At 50.5% G+C, this 19,906-nt stretch overlaps 3 protein-coding genes across 3 annotated transcripts; 2 read left to right on the top strand and 1 right to left on the bottom strand.

Annotated features, from left to right (window-relative positions):
• Positions 1–1,066: 1,066 nt before the first annotated feature.
• Positions 1,067–2,581, bottom strand: LOC123099432 (pre-mRNA-splicing factor 18-like). The gene has a single exon (XM_044521593.1). The coding sequence runs from the start codon at positions 2,418–2,420 to the stop codon at positions 1,266–1,268; it is 1,155 nt and encodes a 384-aa protein (XP_044377528.1). The 5' UTR covers positions 2,421–2,581; the 3' UTR covers positions 1,067–1,265.
• Positions 2,582–3,881: 1,300 nt separating this feature from the next.
• On the top strand, positions 3,882–6,653 carry LOC123095801 (suppressor of disruption of TFIIS). The gene is made up of 7 exons (XM_044517365.1): positions 3,882–4,135; positions 4,283–4,446; positions 4,549–4,586; positions 4,716–4,803; positions 4,893–5,135; positions 5,434–5,499; positions 6,193–6,653. The coding sequence occupies exons 1-7, from the start codon at positions 4,087–4,089 to the stop codon at positions 6,385–6,387; spliced, it is 843 nt and encodes a 280-aa protein (XP_044373300.1). The 5' UTR covers positions 3,882–4,086; the 3' UTR covers positions 6,388–6,653.
• Positions 6,654–13,440: 6,787 nt separating this feature from the next.
• Positions 13,441–15,881, top strand: LOC123099431 (uncharacterized). The gene is made up of 3 exons (XM_044521592.1): positions 13,441–13,819; positions 14,903–15,044; positions 15,565–15,881. The coding sequence occupies exons 1-3, from the start codon at positions 13,506–13,508 to the stop codon at positions 15,643–15,645; spliced, it is 537 nt and encodes a 178-aa protein (XP_044377527.1). The 5' UTR covers positions 13,441–13,505; the 3' UTR covers positions 15,646–15,881.
• Positions 15,882–19,906: the final 4,025 nt, after the last annotated feature.

Raw genomic sequence — 19,906 nt, 5'->3', positions numbered from 1 at the left:
CACTGAAGTTGCCATGATATGTTTCAGCTATTTTTTCTTCTACCTTTAAAAGCAAATTTTAACATATTATAAAACGGGAATTAAGAAACCAGACTTGCCATGAACCATAAATTAAAATTGCCATGATACATGCACTTAAAATTGCAATGGTTCATATAAAAAATAATTTTCATGGTCAAAGTACTGAAATTGCCATGGTCAAAATACTAAAATTGTCATGATCTATAAAGTAAAATTGCCGCATGGCAACTTTAGTGTAAACACAATGGTAACTACAGTGTAAACATCATGACAACTTTTGACCAAATTTCTTTTTCGTCAAAACATATCAACATGGGATTTAGTTTTGAGGATCTCGTCAAGACGGACGGATTTAATGGTGAAAACGAATTTTTAATTGAATTTTTTAATTAAAAGATAAAACATTTTTAAGCCGAAAACCAAAAAGATTTCCGCTAATATCATCTTTTTTGACGTGGCAAAATGAATGATAATAGAGGCATTTGGACCATGTTGTTTCGTATCATACGTGTGGGTGTTATTATTTGGGTAAATAAAAGGTGGAAGCTTCGAAGCGTTTGTTAAGATAGTGACCCAAAGCTGATCCTTCATGTACGCATTTTCCTCATGTTTTTCAAAAACAGCTCACCGAGATGCTGAAATTCAAGTGTGAGCCCCCTATGAATCGTAATTCAGAAAAAAAAAGGAAGCAAAAAAAAAACTTTTTTTTTACAATTAGCTCATTTTTAAGAAAAAATAGCAAAGAAAAGATGTGTGATTGTATGGACAAAAAAGAAAAAAAATGGTGCTAAAAAACCTTTTAAGAGCACTCTTTTTTGCCTTTCTTTGCAAAGATTGCCACATGACTATTCTCGACGAAAATTTACATGCAGTTAGAACTTGGTCAAATTTATTCAATTTCACATCTTAAAATGAATTTTCGGACGAACTTAAAACGAATTTGCAGTTTCACAGTACCTGTGATTTTGTTTCTTTGAGGGACAGTCCAGTCCATGTGGTTTTCAGAACAAGGAACAGAGTGCTGCTACGTTCAGCACACTAGTAATCATCATCACACTCCCAACATTTTTATCACGTCTAGAACAAAATAATGAACATACATACGGTCATCAGGATGGCTTTAGGCCTTGATCATCACAGCCAGATCTTTATCAGCCAACAAGAAAGCAAGAGAACAATTTTCGTCAAATGGCAGTAAAGTTTTGAGCTTCTAAAATGCAGAGGTTGGCGATGGTGATTCGTCGTCAGGAGGCAGCCACCAGCCGGAGCGTCTCCTCCGGGTGCTTCTCGGCGCCCTTCTCGGCGAGGAGGAGGAGGGAGTGCAGGTCGCTGCCGTTGGCGAGGCTGTTGAACTCGACCGACCTGGACGGGTCCGTGGGGTACCTCCGCTGGCAGAAGGTCATGAGCCGCTTCACCGACTGCAGGTACTTCCTCGTCGTCTCGTCGTTCATCACGTGGGCGACGCCGTTGGCGTGGATCTTCTCCCGGGCCGACCGCTCGTGGATGCCCACCATGGTCACCCCGATCGGCCACGGCGAGTTGCCGATCGCCAGCTTGATGTAGCTGTCCGTGGCCGCCAGGTAGTCCCGCCGCGCGCAGCACCGCACCACGTCCAGCAGCGCGCGCCGGACGTCGCCGGGGAGGGCCTTCTTCCTGCACAGCCTGAAGAGCGGCTCCAGGTAGCGCGCGCACTGCTTGCACGTGGCCACCGCGGCCTTGCCCCTGGCCGTGCGCCGCTCCGCCTCGGGCGTCTCGTCCAGCTCCTGGTTCCATTCGCTCAGCAGCCGCTTGAAGAAGGCCACGATCTTGTCCTCGTCGCAGAGCTCGTCGAACGGCGCCTCCTCCTCGCTCTCGCCGTGGCTGCTCTCGGCAACGCCGGGCTTGGGCTTGGACGCCACAGCCAAGGCCTTGGCGCGCGGGGCCTGGATGTCGCGGAGGAAGTCGTTGGTCTGCCCCTCCCCGATCTCGGCGGCGTCGACGCCCGCGACCGCGGCGGGGTCCTCGAGCGCGTCGTGGAGGCGGCGGAGGCGCGCGGCGTCGTCCTCGCCGAAGAGCGTGGCCGGCTGGCGCAGCAGGCGCAGGCGCCGGATCACCTCCTCCCTCGGGAGCGACGACGACTCCCTCGAACCGTCCGCGCGGTCGTCGCATGCCTTCGCCGCGTCGGCCACGGCGGCTGGAGGCAACGCGGGCATCGAGGAGGAGGAAGACGACGCGGGGGCGGGGTGGGAACGGAGCTCCTCCTCCTTCTTCTTCTTCTGGATGAGGCGCTCCTGCTCGGCGACGCGGAGGCGCTGGACCTTGCGCGCCTCGATCTCGGCGCGGCGGAGCACCTTGCGGCCGCCGAAGTCGGCGTCCAGCTGCTGGCGCATGCGCTGCAGCTCGCGCTTCAGGACGTCCATGGCAATGGCTCGATCGATCTGGATGGTTCTCGCGGAGGCTGCGGCTGCGATGGATCCGAGCGCGGCGCGGTCGGCTTTTGAGATTTCCGGGAGCGGGGTCTGGAAGGTTCGTGATAGAGCTCGCGTTCTGGATCGGTGGTGGTGGTGCCGGAGAAGGAATCGGAGGAGCGAACGAGCCCGCGCGAACCTTCTCGAGCCTCTTTGAACCTACGACGCGGAAGGCCGACGTAACTCTCGGCCCGCTACAACAGGCCCAGAAAGCACAAGGCGCGAGGCCCAGCGAGCAGCAGCCCGGCGAGGTGACGCGAGGCCCAGGGGGGCTAGCGACAGAAGTGCTATAGCGAAAATACATAACATGGTTGAAAAAGTTCCATTGGCGCCAATGTGAATGAATAGCAAAAAAAAAAAAAAAAAAACTTAAATTTTGGGGTATCAAATCTGGCCGATCATTCTACTCACATGTGAAGTTTCGCGAAAGAATGATACACACGGTATTACTTCCTCCGTTCCTAAATGTAAGTCTTTTTAGAGACTTCAATATAGACTACATACGGAGCAAAATGAGTGAATCTACACTTAGAATGTGTCTATATACATCCGTATGTAATTCGTGGTGGAATCTCTAAAAAGACTTATATTTAGGAACGGAGGGAGTATTTAGGCCGATCTTAATTGTTAAATAAATAAATTGCATTAGATCGAAAAAATTGAACCATATACACGTATAAAACAAGATATCTAATACAAAAGGAATTGCATAAAATCTCTTTGAACTCGTTGACACTAGCTGCATATTTTACATTTTTACTTTTCCTCATCCAAAGAAAATGTCGCAACGAACTAGGCCTGTACAAACTTAACTAACCTCACGCCATATGAGACGCCCACGCCAATAGACGAGAAAGTAAGATCGTTGAACGCAATGCACTACGGACACGCAAGACCGGCGCCTAGTACCGGCTTACAAAAAATGTAAAGCGATACGTAAGGCAGCTTTGCGCCAAGACCTGTGAACCAACATGTGGTTGGATGGTTAGGTGAACGATGGTATTCCCAACTCATTAGGGTTCAAGTAGCGGTGCTCGCATTTATTCCGGTGATGCGTGTTCAGGGGGAGGAGACGTTCCCGTCGTTTCCGTCAATCTTAAAATGACACGCCGGCTTAATCCCTCGACGGTGCTCACAGATACATCATGTGCGTGTGTGTTCGTAAAAATGAGTGTATGCGTGTATATATGAGCAAAAGCAAGCTCTGCGCCAAGAGCGACCGACCGCCGTCCCCAGCCCATCCCGGGCACGGAGACGCGTGGGAGCTCCGCGACGCGTCCACCTAAAAGATAGAAGCCCGCCGCGCGGACGCGAGGAACACGAGCCGCCTCACGGAACCGAACGGAGTCGGTCGGAAGGCCGCCACCTCACGCACATGTATGCGTGTGTACGCACCCAAATTCCCTGTCATCCACTCCCTCCTTTTTCTTCTTCTTCTTCTTCTTCTTCTTCTTGCCCCCGCCTGCTCGCTCTGTGCTATTTAAACGCCCCGACTCCCCCCTCTTCCTTCGCTTGCTCCTCTCTGCCTCTGCAAATCAATCACCCCGACTCGGAAGAGACTCTGCTCCCCTGCTCCACCGCCGATCGTCTCCTGCTCCTCGCGGCTAGCTCTCCGGCCATGGCCTTCCAGTCCCCCGTCAGCTCCCCCTTCGACTGCCTCCTCATAGGTACGTAAACCAAACCAATCGATCAAGCCGACCACATGTTCCTTTCTTTTCTTCTTGGCTGTACTACACGTGTAATCCGTTCGAGCCGACGATCAAAGCATCATCATCATCTGACGAATTCCTCTGCCCCGTGCGTGGACTGAGCAGACCTCGACGACACGCTGTACCCGGGCAACACCGGCATTGGGCCCGCCCTGAGGCGCAACATCGACGAGTTCCTCGTCGCCAGGTTCGGCCTCGCCGCCGACAAGGCCGCCGCGCTCCGCGCCGACCTCTTCCGCTCCCACGGCAGCACCCTGGCCGGCCTCATCGTACGTTTTGTTTCTTCAAACTCAAACTCACACGCGCACTCCAACTTCGCCTTTTCTTTCTCTTTTCTGGTTTTCTTATTACGTGTTTGTCAACTTGCGCAGGCGCTCGGCCACGACGTGCACCCGGACGAGTACCACAGGTCGGTCACCACGCCGCACGCCACACCCACCTTCTCTAACTTGTCAAGCTAATCTTTGTTCCCACGATTATTAGCTGCTCATCTAGTAGAGTCTAAAGTCTAAACACATCGAGGTTAATTGCTTTGCAGCTACGTGCACGGGAGGCTGCCCTACGACGTGATCGCCGCCGACCCGCAGCTCGCCGCCGCGCTCCAGAGCATGCCCCAGCGCAAGATCGTAAGCACATTACTATCTCTCCCACGCATCATCAATCACCTGTAGCCAGCGGATGATCCTCTGACCGAACGAGTGCCACGTATTTGCAGCTGTTCACCAACTCGGACCGCGCGCACATGAAGCGGGCGCTGGAGCGGCTGGGCGTGGACGAGGCCTGCTTCGACGGCGTCGTGTGCTTCGAGACCATGAACCCGCACCTCTTCGGGGAGGAGGCGGAGGAGGACGAGGGCGAGGCCGCCGACGACGTCGACCGCCCCGCCGTCGTCCTGAAGCCGTCCGTCCACGCCTTCGTCACCGCCCTGCGCGTCGCCGGCACAAACCCACGTCGAACGGTAACTATCTGCTGTTTTCTTTTAAGATATATTTGCAGTAGAAATCGACGTGCATAGCATCTACTTATGCTTATAATACTGTAATGAACTGAGCCCGATGGACGGAAAGTGACACCGGGGGCAACACAAGCCACCAGCTTAAAAAAACCATTAGCAGCTAATCCAACCCTCATCAGCACTTGCTTTCGATGAAAGCAAACCTTATTATTATGTTAGTATACGTTGGTTGTCATCTTCGCGTGCGTGCTTGGTTTGTGCTCTTGCCTGATGATAAAACTAATACGTGGATCTCTGTCAGCTCTTCCTCGACGACAGCGAGAGGAACATCGCCGCGGGGAAAGCACTCGGCCTCCGCACAGCCCTGGTAAACTGTTCATCCAACTGAACTCATCTGCATATTTTGTATCATCTTCCCTCACCAGTTTGTTAGACCTGCGTGTGAACGGCCCGCGCTCGATAATTCACAAGTCACAGTATAATAACCTAGTAGAAGAGAGGAAACGTGACGCAAGTTGCAGCTAACTGACGCTGAAAGCTTGGTGGCGCCGGGTCAGTTCTCAGTGTCGTCGCTGTCCTTCGTTGTTGGACGGGTAATTTAATTAGGTCGACCGATCAGTGAGTCAGTCGATCAGGTGGCCGGTGCGCGCTGATTAGATTAGACAGATGGAGACGCCATTATTTCATGTATGTATGAGCTTGCTTTCCAATTAGGCCATATGGGTTCACATCATTGGGTGGCATTATGAGGAGCGATTGGCCTGATCTCGCACATGCCATGTTTGTTTTTGTGGCTGGCATTGCCAACACCAATGTGGTGGAGGAAACGGCGGGCAGAAGAAGAAAAGATCTCCCAACCGAATGTACTTACCATCTTCTATTCCGCCAGCGGTCGCTGGCCCGTCGCGTCAATCAGATGGTGTTCCCATTGTCGCCGATCGATAACGTGTCGGTCCAGCATCAAAGGAGCATCGTCTAATCCAGTCCAGTTAAAGACATGTGAAATGACCTACAGTTCTTGTTCGCATTGATGAAATTCGGTGAATCAACGCGCGTGCAGGTTGGCAAGAGGGCGAGGAGCAAGGAGGCGGACTACGCGCTGGAGACCGTCGGCGGCCTCCGGCGAGCCATCCCGGAGATCTGGGGCGGCGCGGCGGCCGACGGCGAGCTGCAGCCCGACCACAACGTGGAGAAGAACAAGAGCATGAGGGCCGAGCTGGACGCCGTCATCCAGCCCACCCCCATCCAGGCTTGATCGATCGATCGCGTCCAGATGATCTCCAATCCAGACGCTGCTTGTCCATACTGCGTCACTAATAAGGCTTCCCTCCTGTATGTATGCGGTCATTCTGATTGATTCCTGATGCTTAATTATGCGTGTGTACAGTTCATATGCATGTACAGTAAGTACCTACCTACTACTAGCTGACAGATGGACAGGCAGGCAGATAACAATCATGTATGATTCTGATGAGCACCGTGTTCTAAAGTAAAGCAAAGCAAATCAGTTTAATTGCAGGACGTGTCATGTGTCACATGTGCCACGTGCGCTATTATGTTACTATCTGTTTGATGTTGTTTGTCGCTTTCGATCAAAGTATTTAATCCCTTCCAATCCTCTCTTTTGATCCATACCAAACCGAACAAGGCCTAACAAATAGAATACCTCAAGCATAACAAAAGCAACCATACATGGTGGGAATACCTAAAGCATAAGAACAAATGAAGTGGATAGCATTTACAAGCACTCACATAGTGGGAATTTTCCATGTCATTGTTTAGAGCCAGAATTTGATCGATAACACCCACGACGAAGAAACGAAGGGGATTCTTTTTCTCATCTCATATGTAATTGTCGTTCTCTCGGACGTACCATCGCGTGCTGCCCTACTAGCCATAGCGGCTTGATTTTACAACGGGGGTGATGTGGACAGATTCGTATGATTCTTGCTGAATTGTGCCCTCCGCCTCGTTTTTTACATTGTTGTTCCGAATGACGTCTTTTGTCTATTCCTTCGCCGGAGTCATCATCGTCGCGGTCCCCTCAGGCCATCTCTTGGTTGCCGCAGCTGCTTGCATCAATGTTCCGGAGCTTCAACTAAGCCACCCAGCAGCCAATTGCTACATGTTTATCTTCTATTTTTTGAAATTCTAAATAAATGTAAAAAACATTTCAACAAGAAAAAAAAGGATGTAGTATAAAACACTTCATACATCAAGAAAAATAAAAAAGAACAATTTTGTGAGACATTTTGGCGATGAGTGCATTTTGGTTTGTAAAATGAAAAATAAATAGCAGACGCAAAATTCCACGGAGAAAAAAACATACATTTTGGTTTGTGAACACAACAACAATTAGTGCTCTAAAAAGGCTTATAATTGATCACCTGATTTTATTTTGTTGTCTAGATCACCACACACCCTTATAATTCATGAAAAATTACAAGCAGTTAGAGCACACAAACATGTTCGTTGTAAAAAATGTTTTATTTCCTTACTTTTAATTTTACAGTTCATGAGGGAGCACATGAGCCGAAAGTCAAATTTGAACTGCCTCTTAGATTCTTTTTTTTCTTCAAAAAAATGCATCTATGTTGATGCCCGATCGTTTGACACTTTGATATGACATATAGGGCTGGAAGGACAAGTTCTAAAGAAAAGGTAAAAATGTGACTTTGTTTCAAACCTATAGAGTGAAATGCGGTGAGTTTTTTTCAAGCGGAGCTAATATTTCCACAATGTCAAAACAAACGAGTAACAAAAAACTGAAATAAACTCGAATCGTAGAGCCGAAAGATGCAAGGTTCTGTCATTTTCGCTCCTTCGTCCAACCTTATATACTTTCCCGGACGAAGACAGATCAACCAGCTTTCCTATCAGTTATGCTGATTTTCTTTTGTTAGAAGATACTCTCTTCGTCCCATAATATAATAGCGTTTTTCTACACTAGTGCAGTGTCAAAAAATGCTCCTATATTATAAGACACATGGAGTAGAAGATACTCGCCGGTAGTACTATCTATACCGAGTGAGTTAGTAATTGGACGGTGGATTGGATCATTGGATTGATGCCGCCGATGCGTGGGCGATGACGCGGATGGATTGGTACTCTACGTTTCCAGAAGAAGTTGTCGCGCGTGTCTTGTGTTTTCTCCGGCCCGTCGCGCGTGGGAGACGTGGCGGCCGGACGGAGCGCTCTTACCGCAAGCTGATAGACTGTCGGGGAATTTTGTCGGGCGAGAGATATCGATCCTCTCGTCTCGTGGCATCCATGCAGCAGCATGTGATGCGTCCACTGGTCCCGAGGCCTGAATCGAACTCTGGTCCGCGAGGCGGCGAGGGTTGCCGCGTCCGGATGGATAGAGTTTCGACTGCGCATCCGGACAAGCGGTCTGGTGTTGTAGATCACTACTCCCTCGTCCCCAAGTGGGGATGGGCGCTGACTGGACAGCTGATCACTACGGCGTCCAGCAACGTGCGTGCATGCATGCATTCTCATTACTCCTACTGGTACTACTTGCCAGAGATGCAGATCGATGCATGAGTTGTATAACTAACTGGTGGGCCATCGTGAGAGAGGATAGACAATCCTCAGTGAGTGAGGAGGAGCGCTGGTCGAGACCCGCTCCGCCCCGCTCCTAGGGTTCCCCCTGCTCCGCCGCCGCCGCCGGCCCCCTCCCCTCCCGCGCCTCCCTCCTCCCTTCCAGCCCGCCCCCCGCGTCGCCTCCCCGAGCGAGGCGACCGGGGGCACATCTCCCCGCCCCCAGCGCCTCCCCTTCCCGTTCCCCTCCTCCCGCCGCCGCCGGCCTGCGCCACCGGGCCCTGCCCGCGTGGTGTTGGCGGCGGCGGCGGCCGTCCCATCCCCGCGCGCGGTGCCACGGCTCGGGTGGTGGCGTCCCGCGGTGGTGCTCCTCGGTCTTCGGTGATTCCGGCAGCGGCAGCTGCTCCTGGCGGCGCAGCTCCGGGTGGGTGGCCTAGAGGCGGCGGCGCAGCCACTTGGCGGCGCGCTGGCGCGGTGGATGGTGGCGGCGCTCTCCCGGTCCAGATCTGGGCCTTTTGGGGCCCCATCTGGGTCTGGGCGGGCCTGACTCGGTCTCGCCTGCGGCGGCTCCGGCGGGGACGGTGGTGGCGCGGCTCGTGCGGGGGGTGGTGGAGACGGCGACACGTCTACTGCAGCTCCGCGACGGGTGCTTCACGAGCCCCGTTTGGGCTCGGCCGGGCCTCGAGGGCCTGGTACGCTCCCCTTGCCGCGTCCGGCGTGGCTGCTCTCGCTGCCGTTCCTCGTTCCCGGCTGCTCCCTCTCGTCCTCGTCGGTTTCGTTTCGATGACCACGGTGAGGCGGCGGTGATGATGGCAAGACCGTGGTAGCGCATGCTCGTGGGTGGCTTGTCTGGTGGAGCACGTCGGACCGTTCGGGGGTCGTGGGTGTTTGGCGGATGGGAGAAATCCGGGCCGGCTTGCCGGCACCGACGCGGTGACGCCCGTGGGCGCCATCGTTCCTTCTTGAAGGGCGTCGGATCTTCCCCTTCCCCACGCCCCTCCGCGTACCGGGGGAAACCTTAGGACCTGTCCGGGCAGCAGCGTCGTCGTCGTCGTGTTCCTTCCTGAAGGTGCTGCTTGGTATGCGGAGGTTTGAGGCGCCTGGAGCGAGGTGGTACATCTCCGGTGGGCGCAATGGTTTTGGATTATCTTCGTTTTCGTCGATCCGACGTTGTTGACTTTATTTTCTCGCTTCTTTCTTCTTCTTTTTTTGGCATGCTTGTGCTGTTTGCTTCAGCATTAGACTCTTTGTTGTATCGGGCGGTTGCTATATATCAATATAGCGGGGCGAAAGCCTTTTTCTCCGGATAGACAATCCTCAATCCAGCATGCATGAGTTCCAATCATTCATCGTGTTGATGTGGTGCTCCATTGGTATTCCTGCACTCCATTACCGAGCTGGATTAGGGATCGAGGATCCTGCTGTGGGACACGGAGATATTTTATTGTCGGCTCGGTCCGATCCTATCTAGCTACACACAGTTGCACCATCTATCACAAACAATCATCGTTTGGGTGGAATTGTAATAGATTTTTTTTCCAACAGTGTAAATAATTTCCTCATCAACTTGTATTGATTCGGGCATTTTGTTTTTTTAAACGAGGCAAAGGACTAGTCATTTTCATCGATTAAGAAGAAGAGAACTGCCCGGTTAATTGACGAAAAACCGGGCTAAAACGGATACAAATCAACCCACATAACATGGGTACCACCGGCCAACCTGGCCACCAACATGGGATCACAGAGCAACAAGCAGCTGCACAAAAACCATGACGGCACATGCCAACAGAAGGCCACACGCGCGAATAACCGACAGCTCCGACTCTGACGATGATCATCACAAAGGAAATATGCAGGAATTGCGCCGACCGTGCCCTCCGTAGCCGACCACCGAGCGCCTGTCATCGTCACCACATGGACACACTCCACTGCAGCTCCGACTTCAAAGCAACCAACAGAAGAGCACCTCGGACACGCCGCAAAGATCCGACTACCGAAGCCCGAGCCTCGACCAAAGCTCCTCTCGACGCCATCATCGTTGGCAGACAGAAATCAGCGCCCCCGAAATGGCCGCCTCAGCAAACTACGTGGCGAAGATGCCGCAAACCACGCGGCGAAGATGCCGCCATCCACTGGTCCCCAGGTTGTGGCCGGCTCGGAGACGATGCCCCCAAGGAGGAAGAAGACGTGAAGGCGCCTTCATCGCCCGATCCAGAAGATCTGAGGTTTTCCTTCGGAGCCAATGCCGCGGAGAGGGGGAGGAGCACCACACAATAGAAACGCTTTCAAGAAAGAGCACGACGCCCACGGGCGTCACTGTCGCCGGATCCGGCAAAGGCTGGACATAGGATTTCTCCCGGAGATGCTCAACCACCACCTGCTCGCACATGCACAACCAACAAAACCCATCCTGCCGAGGCCGACCCTGCACTAGCCGTGGGATTCCCCGACACACCACGCCCAGGCACGCGCACCACCCCCTAGCCTAAGTCGCTTCCGCCAAATCCGGGGTCGCCGCCCCGGCAGCCTCCACCATGCCGCCAGCCACGCCGGGCTAGCAAGCCGACCAGCTCCATAGCACCAAGCCGGGATGGGGGGCCGCCACCCCGCCCCAACCCGCCGAGCAGGGCTGCTGGGCCGAAGCCCGAGTAACCCACTACAGCCGCAGCACCACCGGGAGGGGCCTCGTCGAGCAGCCAGGAGCCGCCGGCCCCATCCCCACCCGCCGGATCCACGCGCCAGGAGCCTCCGAAGCACCGCCACCCGCCATGCCAGATCCCGTGGGTCCAGATCGAGCCCACGCACCCCCAGCCGCCACCGTCCGGGCACCACCGCGTGACCACCCAGGCGAGCTCGGCAGCGCTGAGGACCTCCCTTGCCGCCGCCACGAAGGACCCCGCCCCGGATCTGGGCGCGCCCCGCACCACCAGGTGGCCGCAGACATTGCATTGCACGCCACCAAACGGGATGCCCCGCCGCCACCTTCCCTGAGCCTTGCCCAGGATTCTCTTGCAGGCCCTCCGACGCCAGCGACGCAGAGAAGAGGGGGGGGGGAGGGGCTAGAGGCGTCGGTGAGCTGGGCTTCCCCCGTGTCGCATTTTTCTTTGTAGATAAAAGCGGGTCGAAAGCCTTTTTTTGCTAGCGCAAACACACACCCACACATTACTCACACCAACTCCTGTTTGACGGATTTGCATAGACGCGCGAGGAGCGCTCTGGGTGGGTAGGCCGGGGGAGACTTGTATAGAATCTGATCTTTAGGTGAGATCGTAGGATCAACACCAAAATTTCATATTTAGACAATTCAAAAAATTCTGATTTTTTTTTGACAACTCTAAAAAAAATCAGCTTCAAACTCGGTCTACCCTGAGAGATCCAAAAAAGACAAACTTGACTACGAATAGTGTCATCTTGGGGTGAATAGTATTTGGCACTATTCACATCCGATTTTGTCCCTTTTGGTTCTCTAAGTGTACTTAGAATTAGGAGCTGAAACTTGTTGAGGTTGTACATCAAACACGGATGTGGGTCTATAAATATTTTCAGAATTTTTTAACATGTTTCGAGTCTTCAAATAGATAAATCTCATTGATCTCAACTAAAGCTAAATCTCATACAAGTCTCCCCCTGGGTAGGCCCATTTAGCTAGCGTAGTGTAAGGATTTTGGTTATTGCTGTACGGTTTTCTACGGGTTTCGGGAACCTTCTAGAAGGTTCTCAAACCGATTTTTTTGTTTTCCTTTCGGGTTTTCATTTTTAAAAAAAATTCAGAATTTTTAATTCAAAAATGTTCGCCTATTTCCTAAAATGCTTGAAAATTTCAAAATTTGACCACACTTTTCCAAAAAACAACTTGTAATTTCAAAAATTGACTGTTTTAAAAAAACTGAATTTCAGAAATTGTGTACAACTGCAAAAACCATTCAAAAGTATTCATAATTTCGAAAGTTAATTATTTTTTAAAAATGTTTGGAAGAATTAAAAAAATGTTTGAGTTTTCATTGTGTGTTCGAAATTTCAAAAAATGTCCGCATTCACAAAAATTATTCTCGGACTATTTTTAAAGCTTCTCTACATTGCGCTGAGTTGCTACATGAAAACCACGTCGCTACAATGTTCCGAGTCGCCACAAAAAACCAAGTCGATACATGAAAACCGCGTCACAAGACTCACAACGGTGTTTTGAGCCACTATTGTGTGCTCGTGGCAATGGTCGCCAATGAGGCGACCCAGTTGGGCTCCTGTGTGTGCGTCGCGAGCTATATTTTACAAAAAACGGGTTAAATAAGAGCTCCCCAACCCGCCCTACATTGAATTTATTTCATCTCCATTCCTCTTCGGTCACATATTTGATAGTTGGGGTTAGGGATTTGGACAAGAGCGGCGATCCTAGCTTTGACGCAAGGGAAGAGAGACTTCCTTAGTGGAAGAAGCAAATCTGAAACCATGGGACCGAATACGACACAATGTAACAACTACAAGGTAAAATCAGAAATTTTCAAATGAGGTTCTAGGGCAAAAACAAAGAAAAATCAGGATCCTCTGTACTTTCTAAGAGGTTCTAGGGCCAGACCGGGCTTGAAATGGGGTGTACTAACGGCAAGAAGACTTATCAGTTTCTCTGCAGCAGGCTAACAACTTCTATGGGCCAAAAATGCTGAAGTTTCGGCGGGCCAGGCCGTGTTTCTACAAACAAGGACTTGTAAGTTTTGATCTGCGAAGGGCCCATCGGAAAACAAATTTTTTTTATCGCGAAGGAAGCAAGACACTGAGCCGAGCCGATAGCCGGAGAAGCAGGACGCAGGCGCACCGTACGTGAGCGGAAGCCAAGAAATGGGCGCGCTTTGGCTGCTCCCGTCCACGCCGCCGTCCTGCTCGGGCCGCAGCCTGGCCTGCTCGCCGCGCCCGCCCAGACCCGCGGGCGCGTTTCCCCTGCCCCCCTCCGCTTCTCCCTGGCCGCGGCCCCAGCTCGCCGCGGGCGGGGGTCGGCGGCGGCTCGCCGGCGTGGCGCGTGGCAGCGGGGAGAAGGGGGGCAAGAACGGCGGGGCGGAGTTCTTCCGGGAGGACGGCGTGGTGGACGACATGGACGGGTACCTCAACTACCTGTCCCTCGAGTATGACTCCGTCTGGGACACCAAGCCTGCTTGGTATGCCTTCCTGTCCCCTTCCCCCTTTCTTTCCGTTCAGAAACTGAAATTTACGAAGGCTGTGGCGAAAAAGTTCGATTTGTTGCTACCTGTATTTATTCAGGCGAATACCTCTAGTTTGTTGTTAGTATTGTTACTGTGTATTATGACCAGATCAGAGTACGGCACTACTGTTGCAAAGCTTAAATGGCCACAAGAATCTGGAACGAACTACGCTCTAACCTTTAATGATCTGATGACTACTGTCAAGATTGTATTTGCCTGTTCGCTGTAAACAAGTTATGGCTTCTCTTGAGTGATGTGTGCCGATTTAATTTAGGCTGAGTTTGCGGTGTCTGAACTGTATTAAACCTGACTGCACTGAACTTATTCAGTAAGATGATGTGCAGAAGTAGTGCAAAAATAGGAGTCATGCTTGTCAAATCAAATTAGAATCTAACTAACTCCTACAATACCAAATGAAAAACACCACTTACCACAAGAGTCGATAGATCTCTTTTGTATTTTTTTACTAGCCAAGCACAATTCTAAACTCATTATAAACCATCTAAATGCGGTTTAACCAAACGGGGTTTTCACGGTTCACCACAATGCCTAACATAGCCTTAAAATATCTATGCTTGATGCTACCGATTCAGCCTCACTTCTCTTACTACCTGGTAAACAAGTAACTCGTTTTCAAGTTTCAGCATATAAAAGTTGTAACATGTAGTGCTTGATTTTTACTTCATTTTTCCGACCTGTAACATTTTTTTTTGCAATAAATAAGGCTGCGTGCATCACCCGATGCAGAGGCCCGGGACTATCCCTCCTTTCCGATTTCTTTTTTTTCTTTCTAAAAGTTAATGCTATGTGGCAATGGAGCTAGGCGATATATACTATAATTTATTTTTGAGGAATTATATAAGATAGTTAAAAGGCAGATATTATATTTCAACCAGTTCTTGTTTTGTCGTCCTTATTGAACATTTATGGTCTCAACCTCTGTGACTAGTGACTACAACCATATATTTTTTACTGGTTTTGTATGCTTCAGTCTTCTTATTTTGACCAATATTGACCTCTGAATTTTGTCTGTTGTAGGTGTCAGCCTTGGACAATATTACTAACAGGAACCGTTGCAGTTGCGTGTAGTTGGGTGCTCATCCACTCTGCTGTGATTACCGGAGGAGTTTCTTTTGTAATATGTGCATGGTGGTACATATTTCTTTACTCCTATCCTAAGGTTTCTGCACCACCCTTTCTTTATGTTATTTCTTTTTATTGAAATTATTGCTCAGAGGTTTGGTTTTTCTAAAAGGTCTAGTGTGTTGCGCTCTTAAATTTACTTTGTTTCACAATTATGAAAATTTTCCAGACTGCTAATTCTGGAAGATGGTAATATCCTATTATTCGACATTAACATGATTCTTACATATAAACTAATGTTGTTATGAGTTATAAGTTATAACTGATAATCTGCTAGATAGTCCTGTCTGTTTTGACGCATAAACTATGTTATTACTATTAAACAACACAAAAAGAAAGAGATTTACAAATAACCACACAAAAGAAAACTTACAAACTACAATATACCAGCAAACTGATTGTGGCAAGTGCTAACATCAGACATTTTCTTCTTTCAAGTAGAATTCTTTGATCGGAAGGTATTCTGAACATCAGTCCACAGTATTATTATTTTTTACTATGCAATTACAAATTTCATTCGCAGAACTAAGTTAGAACTGACCCTATGGCTTTGTCAGGCATACACCGATATGATATCTGAGAGGAGGAAAAAGGTGGCCAGCGGTGCTGAAGATACCTACGGGATGGAGAAAATGTAGCCTTGTTTGTAGTATTATTTCCGGGGATAGATAGAAAATGGTTCTGCAGGTTGCACTACTGATATGTAGAATTTATTCCTCACAAAACCGCTACATCGAAGTACGGAATCATGCTTCTCGGCTGCTTCCTCATTTTCCCCTTCTTCATTGGAGTGTGCCTCACTGCCTTGGAAAATGATCAGCATTGTGCATGTGCTCACTTCTTTTTGATATATAGGTGAATGTGTGAGAGTGGATTTCCTGCTCCCAAATGCGATTTCGCTCATTAGTTTATAATATGTATTTTTTTTTTAAATATTTTAAATTTCACAAGTCTAGTTACCGTCTTCGATGTGCAAACTTGGTTGAAGATGCCACTCATATCTTCCTCCACTGCCCAACTCACATTCTCGGTTCACACTTCTCGGTTGGGTCTCTATGGCCCTTTACACAAAAAGGTTTTTGTTTTCGAGACGAAAAGGGTTCCCCGCTTTGTATTCCAAAGCAACCAACACCGTACACATAGTTTTGCTTGGGCGAGCAGCACATCAAGCCCAAAAGAAAAAGGAGAAACAAATGCCAACAACGGCAGCTCGACAAAGCGCGGATGACCCGCCATCGTTGCGCCCTCCGGAAACAAACCATCGCAGCCCGAGGCTCCGATCCGCCGCGTACCAAGCAGCACCTCGAAAAAGGGATGTGACGCCGACGACGTTGCTGCCCAGACGTGTCCTAGGGTTTCCCCCGGCACGCGAAGGGAAGTGGGGGATGGCTACCACCGACACCCTCTAGGAAGGAATGGTGGCACCCGCCTGTGTCACCGCATCGGAGCCGGGCGAACCGGCAAGGATTTCTCCCTTACTACAAACCCCACCGCCCAACCGGAGCCGACCAGCCAAAGCACCGCCCAACACCATGTGCCATCGCGGTTGCGCCGCCACCCACGCTGTCACACTGCGAACACCAACACGGGGCCAAGAAGACCGGAGAGAAGTGCCAAGCGACGGAAGCAGCAGTACTGAAGCTGAGCGGGAGGGAACCGCCCAACCGGACAGTCGCCGTCGAGGAGCACCCAGCACCCTGAAAGATCGATATAGTTGACTAGAGGGGGGGTGAATAGGCAACTAACAATTTTTAGCCTTTTCTATATCAATTTAAACTTTGCATCAAAGTAGGTTGTCTAGATATGCAACTAGGTGAGCAACCTATATGATGCAACAACAACAAGCACATAAGCAAGCAAGGGATATAACACAAGTAAGCTTGCACAAGTAAAGGGACGAGATAACCAAGAGTGGAGCCGGTGAAGACGAGGATGTGTTACCGAAGTTCCTTCCTTTTGAGGGGAAGTACGTCTCCGTTGGAGCGGTGTGGAGGCACAATGCTCCCCAAGAAGCCACTGGGGCCACCGTGTTCTCCTCACGCCCTCACACAATGCAAGATGCCGTGATTCCACTACTGGTGCCCTTGAAGGCGGCGACCGGACCTTTACAAACAAGGTTGGGGCAATCTCCACAACTTAATTGGAGGCTCCCAACGACACCACGAAGGTTCACCACAAAGGACTATGGCTCCGCGGTGACCTCAACCGTCTAGGGTGCTCAAACACCCAAGAGTAACAAGATCCACTAGGGATTAGTGGGGGGAATCAAATTTCTCTTGGTGGAAGTGTAGATCGGGGCCTTCTCAACCAATCCCGAGCAAATCAACAAGTTTGATTGGCTAGGGAGAGAGATAGGGCGAAAATGGAGCTTGGAGCAACAATGGAGCTTTTGGGGGAAGAGGTGAGTCAACTTTGGAGAAGAAGACCCCTTTTATAGAGGGGGGAACAATCCAACCGTTACCCCCCAAACAGCCCTGCAGAGGGCGGTACTACCGCTACGGACAGCGGTTCTACCGCTCCCCCTCGCGGTACTGTCGTTCAGTCTGGGAGGGCTGGCGAGAGAGCAGGAGTTGGACCCAGTGCGGTACTGCCGCGGTGGTAGGGCGGTACTACCGCTCATGAGCGGCACTACCGCTCTACTGCCGCTGCTTAGTGCCGCACAATCCGACACGAGAAGCGACCCCCTCGAGTCGACGCGGTAGGAGCACGGTACCGCAGCGGTACTACGGCTGAGGACCCACCGACGGTACTACCGCTGCCGAGCGGTACTGCCGCCTGTGACTCCTAAGCGGTACTACCGCGTTGGGCACCCGCGGTACTACCGCTGGGACCAGAACGAACTCAAGAGGAATGGGAATGGAACCTCCATCGAAGCGGGAAGGCTCAGAGGGTGTGAAAAGGATGTGTACGTGTTGATTCCACCCCAGCCTTACCAAAGCGGACCCCCTCTTGATAGTACGATGACTCCTACGGAACTAGTTCACCAAAATAGAAACGAAAGAGCTACACCGTCTTGAATAACACTCCGAGGGGAAAGAAATCGTCTCGTGCCAAAGGATGAATCTCTGAAAAGCTCAAAGCACACGATTTGTCCGCAAACATGTTGTCATCAATCACCAAAACCACATCTAGAGAGATATGCCTTAACAATCTCCCCCTTTTGGTGGATTGATGACAACCAGGGATTTGCACAAGGATACGACATGTAAGTAAAGATACTTAGAACTACAAAATATAGACGGGCTCCCCCTGAATGTGTGCACCTAGTTAGTAGTGCATTTGGAATGCAAGACACACACATTAGGATCAACACTCCCCCTATATTTTATAGTCCAACAACCTAAGCATAGGATACATGAGAGCAGGGTATATAACAGGATAAGCAAGCAACTCATAAGATACCAAAGTCTAGATAGACATAGATAAAGATAAGATAAAGATAAGGTAGCATATGTCTCACACCATATGTCTGGAACTTAGGTCTCACTAGCACAAAACCAAACAAAGCAAATGGCGAGAAAACACAACGACACCACAAAGCACAAATCCCTAAACTCTCTCCCCCTTTGGCATCGAGACACCAAAAGGGCAAAGAGCGTTGCTACGGCTCCAGGTGATAGCAAACTGAGGAGCTCTCTCATCACATCCTGGCGGGGTCATCCGCACTGCCATCCTCAGTCGAAAACTGCTCGGTGTCTGAATCGGTCCACGGACAGTGCTGCTGAATCCAGATTCCCTATACGAGGGAAGAGAGTCTCACGGAAGACGCGATGGAGGATATCCAGAAAGGCAGACAACTCATAGGTTTACTTCTTAGTCACAGGGTGAACCTTCACAGTACAGTAGGGCCAGAGGGCTTGCTTGTGAGTGGAGTTTGCATTGCAGTGAGGGCGGAAGCCGACAGGAGTCTCAAGCCCGTGATCTTCCACCTCAAGTAACTCCATGAAGGCCTTCCACTTGACAGAAAGCAACTTGCCATTTGTCATCCAAGTTAGAGTCCTTTCTTCATCAGTCCCAAGATGGACAGTAGCATAGAATTGAGCCACCAAATCTGCATCAAAGTCCTTGTTGAATTGCATGATTCTGAGAATGTTCAGCTGAGAACACATCTGAAGGGCTTCGCCAAAGTACTCAGGGTCCTTTTCCATGGCATCCGTGTCGATGGAGTGTACATCAACATAGAGATTCTTCTTGGCCTTGATCACATCAAAGTAGATGGCAAACTGAAAGCGGTTCCAGAACGAGCGGTTGATCAAATTGGGTTCTTGGTCTTCCGCATAGGGGTTGCGTCGACGCCTTTCCCAGAACTCCTTGGCAGTCAACTCAGTCACAGTCTTGCCCCTTGGCTTCGGCCTGTTGGCAGGTTTCTTCTGGAGTTGAGGCGGAGGTGGCACACTTGAGGAAGCACCCGCTGATTCAGAGGTGCGGTAGCGCTTTGACGTTGCACGTCCGGGGTTGACACGGCGGACTTGCTGCTCATGATGTTGATCACCTGGAGCCAAACACACGAGCTGAAGAAAAAACACGAAAGAAAGAGCATAAGCCACCAAACAGAACAACATGGATCAAAAAGTGGTAGGAAAAAGATGGAATTGGGCATGCAGCGGTAGAACCGCGACCTAACCGCGGCAGTACCGCGCGAGCGGTAGTACCGCGCGAGGTGAGCGGTAGTACCGCTCGAGACGAGGGACGGCGGTTCCCTACTGCCGTGAACAGATCCGGCACTACTGGGGATGCAAAATTCAAAAATAAACCTACCAAACCTTAATCCAACCGGCCTAGAAGCCCTCTCCGTCCTACTCAAGCCTTGACTTAGCCAAAAATCGAGAAGAACAATGCCTATTGCCCCTAACAACTAGATGTGAGATCTAGGCAAAGAGAGAACAGGAAAGGGGGCAA

This window comes from Triticum aestivum, chromosome 4D (genome assembly GCF_018294505.1).
Source record: "Triticum aestivum cultivar Chinese Spring chromosome 4D, IWGSC CS RefSeq v2.1, whole genome shotgun sequence".
Classification (NCBI taxonomy): Eukaryota; Viridiplantae; Streptophyta; class Magnoliopsida; order Poales; family Poaceae; genus Triticum; species Triticum aestivum.
Note: the sequence above shows the minus strand (reverse complement) of the source record. Positions and strands in the feature narration are given on the sequence as shown.